Source organism: Bacillus rossius, chromosome 1, assembly GCF_032445375.1.
Source record: "Bacillus rossius redtenbacheri isolate Brsri chromosome 1, Brsri_v3, whole genome shotgun sequence".
NCBI lineage: Eukaryota > Metazoa > Arthropoda > Insecta > Phasmatodea > Bacillidae > Bacillus > Bacillus rossius.
Genome location: NC_086330.1, coordinates 284924715 through 284938928, shown reverse-complemented (window position 1 = coordinate 284938928; position 14214 = coordinate 284924715). Strand labels below are relative to the sequence as shown.

At 38.4% G+C, this 14214-nt stretch overlaps 1 protein-coding gene across 1 annotated transcript in view; it reads left to right on the top strand.

Annotated features, from left to right (window-relative positions):
- LOC134527680 (uncharacterized) overlaps nt 1–7658 on the top strand; it is a 165986-nt gene extending 158328 nt beyond the window's left edge. Inside the window, exon 7 of the mRNA XM_063360579.1 lies at nt 6958–7658. Coding sequence (XP_063216649.1) covers nt 6958–7062 — 105 coding nt within the window. The 3' untranslated portion in view covers nt 7063–7658. The remainder of the gene's footprint in view (nt 1–6957) is intronic.
- The last annotated feature ends 6556 nt before the right edge of the window (nt 7659–14214 follow it).

Here is a 14214-nt window from a genome sequence, read left to right as displayed (position 1 = left end):
ACCCCAGCCATGCACGCAGCTGCTTAAGGTCTTGCGGAACTGGTGTACCCACAACTGCACTGACCTTATCGCCGCAAGTATGTAGCCCCTCTTTGTCAATAGTGTGACCCAAAAATGTTACTGAAGCCTGAAGGATTTTACACTTCTTCATATTTACTTTAAGACCATATTTGTCTAGACGCTGGAATACTGTACCCAGATTTTTCCAGTGCTGCTCCCTTGTCGGACCAGTAACCAGAACATCATCTTGAAAGAAAACCACTCCGTCTAGGCCCTGAAGGACCTGCTCCATTGTACGCTGAAAAATGGCCGGACAGGACACAATTCCGAATGGTAGTCTGCTGTATCTGAAAAGACCCCTGTGTGTATTGATTTTGCACAATTCTTGAAATGCCTCATCTAACTTTAACTGCTGGAATGCCTGAGACAAATCGACTGTAGAAAATTCCTCACCACCCTTCAACTTTGCAAACAGCTCTTCCACCCTGGGTAGTGGGGTAATACTCTGCTACTAATCCAGGATTTACAGTTATTTTAAAATCAGCACATATGCGTACACTGCCATCACTTTTTGCCACTGGCACAATCGGTGTAGCCCATTTACTGAATGTTACGGGGTGCAGAATGTGCAGCCCTAACAGTCTGTCTAGCTCCGTGTCCACCTTGCTTTTTAGTGCGAACGCAAGGGTCCTGGTAGGCAAAAACACAGGAGGGACATTTTCCTTTAGTCGTAAGGAGACCTGCCCACCAGTAAATGTTCCCAGGCCCTCATCAAAAACCAGCGGATATCGCCTTACCAAGCTGTTAAACAACTCCCACTTTTGCTTCTCTGATGTCTCGATATGATACAAGTGCGGTCGTGGTAAATGTAAAGCATCATACCAGTCTCTCCCTAACAAAGGTGGACCACCATTTGGTACTATAAAAAGATGTAATTCTGCAGTCTCAGGCTGTCCCTTTACTTTCACGGGCACCCTCAACGTACCACACGGACTCATCACCTCATTTGTATAAGACTTCAATCTGACATTGGTAGGCCTCAAGGGATGGGTTGCAAACAATTGTTTGTAGGTATGTTCTGATATAGCGGATATAGCAGCACCGCTGTACACTTCCATGTCTAATTGTACTTCCCCAACCAAAACAGGTATTACCCATGGCTTTGGTTTTGTTCCAGTTGATATACAAAACACTGATGTGAACTCACTTTCCCACCGATCTACAAGGCCAACTTGGTTCTCAGCACCATCATGTACCACAAAGTTGTGTGCTCTCGACTCACCCTTCTTTGACATTGCTTGATTTGGACACATGCGCTGCAAATGACCCAGCTGTTTACAATTATTGCACCTATAACTCTTAAATTTACAGTCTTTCACCACATGGTTAGCCCTACCACAGCAAAAGCATTTCATTGTTCCTAACCCTTTTTCATCTACCTTCCTGGGCCTAAACTTGACTACATTTACGGCCTCGGTCACTGGAGGCGTCTGACAAGGTACCTCACTAACCTTCTAATCTGCCACACCTAAAGGTACATTATCCATAGCCGCTTCATATGCAGCTGCAAGTGCTACGACATTCTCAAACGTGATGTCTTCTGGTTCCAAGTATAACCTATGTGTTATATGTTTATCTCTAACCCCGACCACAAATTGGTCACGCAAAGCCGAGTCTAAAAACGTCCCAAAATTACAATACCTGGTTAATTTCCGTAACCCAACCACAAAGTCAGAAATTGTTTCACTATCTTGTTGCACACGCTTGTGGAAATTGTGCCGTTCAGCTATGACCGATGGCTTGGGAGAATAATGATCACTCAACAACTTCAAAAGTTCCCTGTAACTCACGTCCTGAGGTTTCTTTGGTTCGCACAAATTCCGTAAGACTTCGTATGTTTCTTTGCCTAATGACGATATCAAAATTGCACGCCGCTTCGCTTGGTCCTCTTCTTTATCACTGACGCCATTGGCAATAAAACACTGTTCCAGCCGCTCAGCGTACGATTCCCACGAATCCTCGCTGCAAACAAAATTTTCCACTTTGAAACCTCCCATTTTAATAACGCTGAATAAACGGATTATTCTTTCCGGCACAACATCCCATCCTCGTCGCCACGTGTTACATTTTTATTTCATAAATCACCAACTAGAGTTACATTTGATCAAGCTATGCGGCCATCTTTTTCCAACTGTCCACAAGTCCACAATGCGGCCAATGTTACAGACTTAAATATCCCACAACTGCGAAGTTCATGCCTTTGGCTAAAGGAGAAACACAAGCTTAATCCAGATGTTTGTTTGAGAATTCGACAACTCTATTTTTGTTCAAATTAAAAATGCTCTTAATTTGTGCGCAATAGGTACTGTTTCCTGAAGATGTAATACACTTGACGTCGTCCGACCGAAGGCCACCCTAAAGCCCGACCTGCAACCGCCAGTATTCACCCCGCTAACGGAACGCGCCCCTAGCCATGGCCCACCCGAGTCAGGCGAGCCACCAACAACTAAGGTAGAACCCGACCTCCCCCCAAAATAAACAGACTTCAATCAACCACGTTATAAAAACAAACACTAATTATTAAACTATATTACGTAGTAATTTAAAGTCGGTTGACGGAAGTGCGACGTAGGAGTGCCCGGGCACTCACGTGTGTAACTACAGCAATACGCGTGTGAGTGTTTCCCTGGCGGCCTTCTGCCTGAATCAATCAACCAGACCTTATGACATAATTATTCAAACATTGTGTTGCGTCATTAACCCCACCAGAGCAATCTGACAAGAGACGAACAGTCGCTGGTGTGACGTAAAACATTCAAACATAATAATTCTTAAATATAATAACTTTCAATTCATAGAAGGGACAAATGACCTTAATTCAGCCTTTATAATTAATATAAGAATTTAGCATCATTAAATTCTCTTATTAACTTATCAGATCAGAAGTTAACGTAATGAGGTCAACCCTGGCGCGAGGGCCACCGAGCCTCGGCCGGACGCCATGACATGACGCCAGTTCAACGCGACTCGTGGACCGGGGCGGACGCACGTCCCACGGAGAGACATCATCCTTTGTTTACACCGAGTTCACTTCTGGTAAATATAGTCATTCTTCAAACCCTTTTAATAATCTCTCCGTGTGTACCCGGTCCAGCTTTTCGGTCCAGGACCTAATCCGGCCGCATAAATATCACACCCCCCCCTGCACCACACTTGGTCCGCGGGGTAGGTGCATTATCCGGTACGGGCCGACTCCCGAGGACAGAACTTTTGTTAATCTCAGTCGCTCCGGCGCTGACACTCCCCGTAAGGGAACTCTTGAGCGAATTTAGCTGCGGTCCGCGCTCCACTGCCGTGGACGCGAGCACCGCCTCAATACGCAGATTTACGGGATTGGCCGCCTCCAATCACCCTCACCCCTCGTTGAGTAACCAGGCTCAGAAACACCTAGGGACACGATAATACGGAATAATTAGTGACTTTGTAACATTTCTTTGTAACTTTGTGCAACGCACCTTCGTGTAACATTTTCTTTTGTAAACTTGTGCAACGCAACCTCGTGTAACAATTCTTTTGTAAACTTGTGCAACGCAACCTCGTGTAACAATTCTTTTGTAAACTTGTTCGACGCATCTCTCCACGTAACATTCGTAAACTTGTATAACGCAACCTCGTGTAACATTCCTTTTGTAAACTTGTGCTACGGTAATTCAGTAACTCTCAGACTCAGTTGCGTGTAATTGTGTAATTTGTATCTTGTAACGTCAACCCTTGTACGACGTGGCGTGTAACCAGCAACGTTACACCAGAGCCACTGTCGACTGAATAAATGACGCACGTCATTTATTACCTCACTTTAGCGTACGCTTCTTTAAACCTGCTATTCCCAACCCCCGCCGAGTAGGGAAGTCCTCAAACCCACGCAACACCGCCGACGGTCCTAGTGGGCCACGCAGGGCAATCGACCCCACGACCCAAACTACTGACTAGCACCAGAACTAGTCTGGCGCCCACCCGGACTCATTACATTTGCAACAGCCACTCCCGCTAGGAACCGCACCGGGACTCGAGCCCGAGACCCCGGACGACGGCACACTCTTGCAATAAACAGCACAGGTGTTTCCTACTCAATGGCTCAACGATAACTAACTTGCGACACTCTTGAAAAGAACATTCTTCAAATATTTTATAATGCAGAATCGACACTTGTGGTCTCTAGCGGCTGAATAGGTATTGTATTAAAGCTATGACGCTCTTTCAGGGATAAACTACTCGTTCAGGGCATTCTAAACAGGCGTAACTAAAAATCACTGAATTTTGAGATATGACCCTAGAAGGAGATGGTGGTGTGTTCTGGCCAGACATGTCAGAGGATATAATTAAATATGTGCAGCACCAATGTAACAACTGCCAGAATCTTCAGAATGATTCACCACAGTAAATAACTCAGAGGATGTAGCACCTTCTAGGCCATGGATGCTTATAGAATCTGATTTTTTTCTACATAAGTGCAAAGAATTCATCATCATTGCATACTCCTATTCTGGCGATTTTAATTTCAAACAACTCACTTCTGTCACCAGCGAAGCAATAACAAAAATATCAAAAGTGTGGTTTTCTCCAACACAGGGTTCCGGATGAGCATTTAACTTTTAATTCACATCTCATATGTTTAAAATGTTTAGAGACGATTGGCATTTCAACTACAGAAAATCAAGTCCACAGTTTCTCGGTTTTAATGGGTTAGCAAATAGGTATGTGCAATAAGCAAAGACCCTAATAGCAAAGTCTGAGAAAGATAACTCTGACATATAGCTAGCGCTGTTCTGTTACATAATATGAACACTCCCAGGAGTAAGTTGGGAAGGATAATGAAATCAACTCTTCTCTCTAGTATATATTTGCTGCAGCCGCTGCAGCCTGCATTGATCAAAGGAATCAGTCGAATCCTACAAATGTTGCACCACACAGGAAAAAAAAAAGCTTAACAGAAACAAAACCATACTAGCATGTCAGAACAGCACAAAATAACATCTTACATATGTATCATAAACAATGGGTGACAACAAGAGTGGTGGAGTCAGTACCCAACTCCAAGTTATATAGCTCTGAGACGCCCTAATGTTGATGTTTTCTCAAGCCACACAAAATCCACACTAGGTCTGACAGTGGCGAGGCGTGAGGTTTACATGAGGGAAAGCAACAACTCCGTTCACCCCAAAACACGGTGGAGGGGAAGGGGGGTGGTCCGGGGGCCCTCCCCCGGGAAAATATGGATTTAAAGGTACAAAAGGGTGCTATTTAAGTAGTTTTCTTAACTGAACATTGACTATTCCACAGGTAGAAAAATTGAAATTTTTTTAAAATTATAAACTATTTTTGAAAAATAATAATGTTTGGCATACATTATTCTGATAATAAAATACCTACTCTACATTATTTATATACTAAGTGGGAGTGTAGTATCATCGATATCTGGTACAAAATATATAAACAGACAACACATGGCAAAGTAAGTACTTAAAATAAAGAGAAGAAGCTCATAAAAATGTACTAGAATAGTACAAATTAAATGTTGGTATTTTTTGTACCAACACAAAATAAACTATCTTCATACGTGATCATAAACTCTGTTAACTGGTACGTGGTTATTCAGTCACTCCAGCGAGATTGCAACTCTCGAGCTAGGATCCCGTATCCGCCACCCGCGGGACGCGGTCGGTAGCAGTTGGCACAGCTAGGCCGCCCCCAGTACGCACACAAATCCCCCACGCACTGCCAGCCTTTGGTTACCCAATAGGGCGCAGGGAACTCCCAGCCAACAGCCCGCGAGAGAGATGCGCGCGCCCTGAGAGACGACCGCAGACTGAAACGTCACCTCGCCACCTGCCCTGCCGAACTTTAGCGGACATAGCCGAAGCAGTCGGCGGAAGAATTCCACCGTTTGCTTCGGCCATGTTCGCTTGAGTTCGGCAAGAAAGCTCTACCTTCGTAGCTTCTACCACATGTTTTTACAGCCAATCCCCTCCTCGAACCTTTGTACCATGCCACCCCCCTTCCGAAAGGAAACTACTGCGGCAGCCTTCCTGCTGAAAGCGGTCCTACCAGCGCTTCTAAACCTAGCAACGCTTCTAAAACAGCATGTTTTGTGTGTCGACGAGTTCTTTGCTTATAGCGCACAGTATTGGGTCCCAAGAAGATAATGTAAAAAATACATACACCTAACTGCACGAGCCAAAGTAAAATACTATTCTGAATAAAATATTTATTTAAAAAATACATTGTCTGCAAACTGCCTGGGCAAGCACTGCTTGCCTTGCTTGCCCTGACGAGACGCCACTGAGGTCTGACCAGCAGGAACATTCAGAACAGGCCTGAACTCCACCCTCTATAGGACGTCTAGCAGACATGCCCTCCGAAGCTATTGGCAAACCCTATGAAACATTATTGAAACAAAATTAACCATAAATAACAAGCCATTACACAGAAGCCTCTAAATGCAACAGCCTAGATTTTCATTGTTTCAGTGAAGAACAGATCCATCTGACTACACTACCAGGCAAGATGTGCAGTAACTAGGGCATACCACTTATCAAGATTATTCGCAGTGGGATAACTGCGATACTCCAAAAAAACTAGATTGGTGACCTAGAATGTAGCTTGTGGGGTAATATAATAAGATGACTTGAATGTAAAAGTGTTTGTGTTCATTTCTAAATGAAATGAGAAATGCCATGGCTATGAGACTGGTCATGTTAGTGCAACCACTCAGCGGTATGGCCACCTCAAAAGATGACTTGCAACTGATTTATCAGTGTCTGTAAAAAAAAATTAACAAATACTTCCCATGTTCTATGTTACCGTTATTTTTTTTCAACTGTGAATTTGCCAAAATCTATGTATATTTGTGTTAAATTCAAAGAGTAGTAATTCCCATGATTTTTTTTTGTGTGGCAGGAGTGCAGCTCTATATCAACCTCAGGGCCATCCAATGGGCGAAGCATCAACTCGGGCTACCATGGAGAAATTGGACCCTGCTCTTCCACAGACATCACTCACTGAGGCAGACTCTGAAACTGGCATCGTAAGTGCAACTGTGCAGTCGCAGAGCGGGCAAGGGCGCAGCAGCGATAATAAATGTAATTTTAAAATGAAATTAAAATATTTAAAAATACGCGTGGAAATACATATTTTCAATTACTTAGAGAAAAATAAAAGTTTTTTCTACAGCTTATAATCTGGAAATTTAAAGTGAAATGCCAGCAATGTGCTATGGGAGAGTGAGAGACATCTGCATTATCATAATTTACATACTTCGCTAACCAATGTGCTCGCAATTTCGACCAAAAACCCATGTCCCCGAGTGCATTCTCCTTGTGCTGCTTAAAAACATTAACCATGAGACGATCGAGGTGTAACTGGACATATCGTATTGCTAACAAAAAAATATTTTGTCTCTGCAAACAGATTTTTTTAAAAGGCTATTGCCTACAGTTTAACTGTGGTTTTCATTACAAAATAATTGCTTCGATGTTGTGGCCAGAACACTAAACTGTATCAGAACTGTTTGTGACTGCAACTCAACACTGTTATGTAACTTCAAAATGTGAATAAAAAAAGAAATGTCATGTTAACATAATTATGGTTGGTTGTTATATTGCTGTGTTAGGTATTGTAATTCTTACTTAAAATACTTTGTATAAGTACTTCAAATTTAAGACAACTTTAAGTGTATGATGTGTGAAAAATAATCATGAAGTTGCTTACCTTGTGCTGTACTTGATTGGGAGCAATGATTTTTTGTTTAAAGGTATTTAGAACAATCTTCATTGTTCCACAGTTGATTTAATTCCATTCAGACACCTAATAAACTTGTATGCAAGAATCTTGAGAAGCCTAGAATTCACTAAAATGGAATCAGAAGCTCATTAACGAGTGCATTTTTTTGTTTTGTTTTGTGAGAATACTTATTTTGATTTTAGAGTATTTTAAATGTCGCTAACCTAAGCAGTCTTTTGTTTTAGTTACTACCTAGATTGCGTGAAAACCCATCCCCATTAAAGAAAAATAATAATAATATTAGCTACAATTTTATTTATGTAAAATCTCTTACTAAAATACTTTTTACTTTTACACTAGCAAAAAAACAAACATAAAATACATGTACACAAATTATCCAGGCGCAAAATCTATAGACCTTGATTCTGGTGTCTGACTCCATGTCTGTGACTCCAAGGTTTTCTCAAGAACTACCACCACGCTGCCAAATTTACCACAATTTCAAATCACTTAATCAAAAAATGGTAAGCATGTGCAAAATGCAGTTTTTTTTGGTTCGAATCAAATACGAACAGCAAATTATTTTTGAACACTAATATTAAATTTGACTAGTAAGAATAAGATTGGAATCCCACATAACAAGTATGTAGTGTAATGGCTTCTGGGAAATTAGCCAAATAAAACTAAAGTGATAGGTTCTTTAGGTTAATCCAGCTACAATTATATGTAAAATGTTTGATAAAATATTTTTTTATGTACCTATCTTAACATAACTAACCTTTCACTTTCGATTTTATTCACCTTATTTCCCAGATCAAGATATTCTACATATTAAAACAAAAATTTCTTGGAATTGCAAAATACGGCAAAATCTAATTCATTTAAAAAACAATTGTAATTGCTGTATTTAAGAATGATTTAATAAGCTCATAAATAAACTCTAGTTTTCTCGTATTCCAATTGTTGAAAGCATCCAGATAAACTGTATTTTTGTTCAGCTATCCAGCAATGCTAACAAACACATTTTCGACCAATTTCCTCTGGAATCTGAGACTACATGATTTTGTTTTTGGCTGCAACTTTTGTTTCGACATAGATACAAAAAGCTCGTAAAGCCCCTATCACACAATGAAAGTTTTTCTTATCTTCCATGGTAGAAGCTATGGAAAGAATTAGCAGAGCAAAGAATTAGAGAGCGCTGGCTGTTTTCATGGAAGTTTTTGTAATCTGTTGTGTTCAAATTTCTGTGGAGTGTTCGTAGAAGATGGAAATTTTACCCAATCAGAATAAAGTGGTGGTGTGCCACTAGTATGAAAAACAGTAATTTATTTTGAAGGGATTGAAGTTTTCTAGATTATTGAATCTAAACTTGGTGAACAAGTGATTTGTTGAAGCAGTTACAGTATTGTGAAACAATAATGACAAACATCCATGTTTATACAATACAAAAAAAGTACTATCATTACAAAACCATTCGTATGAGCTAGGCCTACACTAGTCACAATTCTACATGTGATAGTTTCTTCCAGAGAAACCACCATACCTGCTGCATGGAGTCTTGGCTAGCAGTTTTGCTGGAAGCTTCTAGTGAAACCTATCGATAATGTGATAAGGCTTAAGCTGCTGCTCTCTCACAGGGTCGTAGATCTATTAAGACTATTGATTTATACACCGTTACAACTATCTTGTTCGTCTTTTAACGGCAATCACAAATAAGAGTCCATTTTTTGTGTTGAAATCCATCTCTGCTGACGTTTATTAATTTTTTTCCAACAACTGCACAGCTGAGCTGTGAAGCACAGAAATGGAATCACAATGATCCGTTGCATGCATCTGTTGATTACATGACCTGCAACCAATTAGATATCCTGGAAAATCCCATCCGTCCGTCTGTTAAAACTTGAAAAAAGTCAAGAGCTTGCCACGCTTTTGACGAACGGACGAAAGAAAAGTTTTTCGGGGCATCCGATTGGCTGCAGGGTCATGTTATGGATGGACGGAGACAACGGGCTATTGTAATTCCAGCTTTACTAAGCTTTAACTTTCAATGGACAGATGAAATTATAACCTGAAAAATGTCTGAATGGCATTGCCTTTATTAAAAATTGACTGAGACACAAAAGTATAAATCGTAAATACTGTTTAGATGGACCTTCCATTATCCGTCTGTCCGCTATCCATCTGTCCGTCAACAAGCCGAGCGATTCACAATGATCCGCACGTTCGTCATGATACATCAAGAGTACTCATGCTTCAATTCAAATCTTCCTTTTCAAATGGTGTAGTGTCACTAAGGTCTTCCTTCGTATGTGTAAGCCTGTGAGGGTGTGGGCCTTCTTCTTAGAATTATTCTGTGAATTTTCAAACTCTTATTCATGAAAAACTTCATCCTACTGTTGGAACACAACTTTTGTCCAGGAACTAACAAAACACCTGCTTTCCTTTTCGTATCTTTGGCCATTTGAAGAGGTATAGGTCTATTTCAACTTTTGACGTGACGTCTAATAAATCGATATACGCCAGCTGCACGCACGAAAGTGTCCCACTACGGATGTCCCACTACGGATGTTCCTGTTTGCTCATTGTACGCATGCGTGGCATCTCTCTTCATGCTCATTGTATGCATGCGTGGCATCTCTCTTCCACTCGATTGGAACGACCATCGATTTGACTTTTCAATCATATTTTCGTCGTTTGAATTATTAATATTATGTAATTTAACGATCGTCCACCGATTTTCAGCACAATCGGTACGGTTATTTAAAAGTAATGTTGGATATTCAAATATGTTTTGAACCAACAATGGTGTTTTACAGTTACACATAATAATTCAAATTACAACCGGAATCTTTTGCACAATGTTTTAAAAAATATTGTAGCACCTTATAAATAAGTTTGGTGTATTTGGGATGCGTATTTGTTATAAAATCGAGTTATTAAAACGAAATAATATTATTCCCCTACCGTGAACAAAATGATTATAAATTCTATATACCATCTGAAACTATAATACTTCATGCATGACCTTGTGGCTGAGCGGTCACCACCGCTATTTTCTAATCATAAGATTGTCGGTTCGAATCCCGGCAGGTGTGAAATTATTATTTTTTGAACTTGTAAAAATAAATACGGTGCACATAACATTTCAAAAGTAATAAATATATTTGAATAATGAATGCAAATAAAAGTAAATTTAATAATTAAATTGTACATTTCATTTCACTCCTTTGTATACATACAAAATAGTGATAATTCAATAAAAATGATTCAATTTTATTCATAAAAGTATGCAGAGGTAGATTTTATCATACAAAAGATAGAAAAATTAAAAAAAATTCTTCCTCAAAGAATATAATATTTTTAATGCCTAAATGGTTTGGTTGCAAAAACCTATTACGGCTCAGTCTCAGGCCGAATATGATATTTCCTTTTCTTCTGGATCAATCTTTCATCAATGTTTAGTTATGACGTTGTCACGTTAAACTATCGTCCGTAAACCGACTTTACAGACAACCAATTTTTTATAGATCATTTTTGTGTTTCTTTGCTGGGTCACAACATTTTTTAAAAACTTCTCCGTGATTTTAATGAGTGATGCATATTTGTGTGAACATACACTTGAATTTGAATACAGTCTGAATCCATCTATCCTCCAAAGCAGAATTTCTTTTTCTTCATCAGGTTCAGCAATATTAAGAATTATCTTCTTGTTTGTGTATGTATTTGTATGACACACAGAATTAATAAAAAGACCTACACTACGCTTTTCATATAAACTGGTAGCCATTGTAGATAGTAAAAAAAACCTCTCGGTTTTACCCACTTCAACCAGAAATTAAAAAGTTAATACCTAACTTATCAAAAATAAATAAAACCAGCTACATGTCAAAACTCATTAACAGTCATATATTAAACAATCCCAGACAACTTGTTGAAGTGTACAGAAAAATAGCAGATCCTAAGACTCCCACACACTGGACAACTTGTGACTGACTAATATCTTATATGAGATCACCCTACAGGAAACATTTAGATGTTGCAAAATATTACATCATCTACATTTAAGCAAGAAGATGAAATATTATGCAAACTGATTGAGTGACCAAATATTAATTGAACCATAACTTTTCTTCAAACATTTTCTTATTTTCATTTGTATTTTTCATTTTTAGGCCTACAGTATATTAACAGTGCAGTTCCAAAAAGGCTAAATCATTATTTCAAATATTTTTACAATAAAATTTTTATTATATATTTGCTTTTACATGTACAAATTATTTTATAAACTTAAAACTTATTTATAATCATCTTAATCACTTTTTTCACAAAGAACATGCTTATATAAAAAAAAGTACGTAAATATCAACAAATTTTATTTTGCCATTTTGTAGCAAATGTTGTGCTCTTTCTAATTGTACAAGCCCGCAATTGTAAAGATTAATAGAAAAAAAAAGTTAAAATACGATTACTGAACTGATGTTTACAATTTTTTTGTAATTAATTTTTTCCACTTCTAACATAAATTGCATGTACTTCTGGGCATTTAATGAAATTATACTAGTGATATTAGAAATATAGTAAATATACGTAAAGTTCTGAGTAAGTATGGTGAATTTCAAGATTCTACATTAATACCTAACTTTGTAGGGCTTTAAATTCCAAACTAGAACCAATATTCCAAAAATTAAAAATACGGGTTCTTATATTTGTCTGAAGATACCATGTACCAAATTTCATCCAAATCCGAGATGGTGGGGTGGACAAACTTGGCATGGAATGACCTTTTTTTTTTTTTTTAAATATCCTACTTTAAAAAGTGTTCAAACACAAGTTTAAAACATAATTTTTAAGCAGCTAAAACATATTAACAAACTAAAAAAACTTAGTAAAATATGAGGTTATAATTTCATTCGTTCGTCCAGTGAAAAGTTAAAGATAGGTAAGATTTCAATGGACAGATGGAATTATCTAAGTCATCTGATTGGCTGCAGGTCACATGATTGACGGATGGATGGGTGATGGATGGACGAGTGATGGCCACATCCAACATCTCATTGTCAGTTCAGCTTAACTCAAATACATATATTAAATAAATATAAAAGCAAAAAAATTGTTCAAATGATTTATAAGAGCTAAGTATATATGATTGTCAAATTAATAAATTTTTCAAGAGAAATTTTCTTAAACACTTAAGCCTTACAGTCAGATGGCAAGTGCAGCAACCAAGTGGAAAAATATTATGATGAATGTGTCATTGTGAATAGCTTGGCTTGTTGACAGATGGACTGATGGACACAACAGTTTGAAAGTTTACCTTAATGGTACATGTGACCAAATAAGTAAAAATAAGTTTATTTTCAAGTTTGAAATATTGCAATTAGTCCGTGTTTTAAGTTGCCCACACAATTTTTTTCCGCTACTGATCTGCAAGACAATAGAGAAATAACTTTGGATACTTGTGTTTTTAAAACACCAAGTATTTTTCATGTTTTAGATTATCTGGTCCCATTAAAACTGGGCATATGTCCCATAAATGACTTCCCCGCAACAGTAAATGGGGTGTACGACCACTCACAGTGTAAGCTATGTCAAATGTTTGTAACCAAATGAATGGGGTCAATTCTAGATCTCAATTTCGACAATTACGGAAGCTTATTACATGTAAAGAAAATAGGGGGGGGGGGGGGGGGGGAATGAATGTGTCTTAGGAGTAGGCCAATGAGGTTGGAATCAAGTAGGATTTTATGTATGGAACTGACAATGTTGATGTGTGGTTGTTTCTTTATTTGGGTAGTAGTTAGTGGCAGTAATGGAAGTTACAGACAGAGTGTGATGTGCAAAGTTAGTTTTTCAATTAATGAAAAGTTACAGAAAATATAGGAAATGTCAGCAATGTACGTGTGTAAATTGTAAATAAACTATGTTAGAATTGGTTTGAAGAGAAAAATGTACAGGAAAATTATTTCCAAAACGAGGTAAGTCGGATATACTATACAATCATGTGTGTATGGAGAAATTAAGCTAGTATGTTGAAGAATGTAATTGAATCGGTGAGATTAAAAAAAGAAAAGATTCCACATTTTGGTCAAAATAAACTGAAATAGCCATTTACATCCTGAAGGGTAGATACAGCCAGTGAGGTTATAAAAGAAAACAATCATGGTACTCCTAATGCATTTGCGAGCGTGTGGGTTTGAAGAGTGAGTTTAAAAAAGAAAACATTCCTGGAATATTTTCCTTCTTGTGATCAGTATTCACGTAATGCTCAGCTATCCCAACAGAGTGCTCTGCTATGTGTTATCTTTTTCACCTGCAGTGTTCATCTATTCCAACCTCTATGGTTGATGATATTGTAAGAAGGTTAGTGATGTTTTGTTTTCAAACATGTTAGTGGCTATGTTATGTTGTGCATAGAAACGTTGTTATAACATCAGA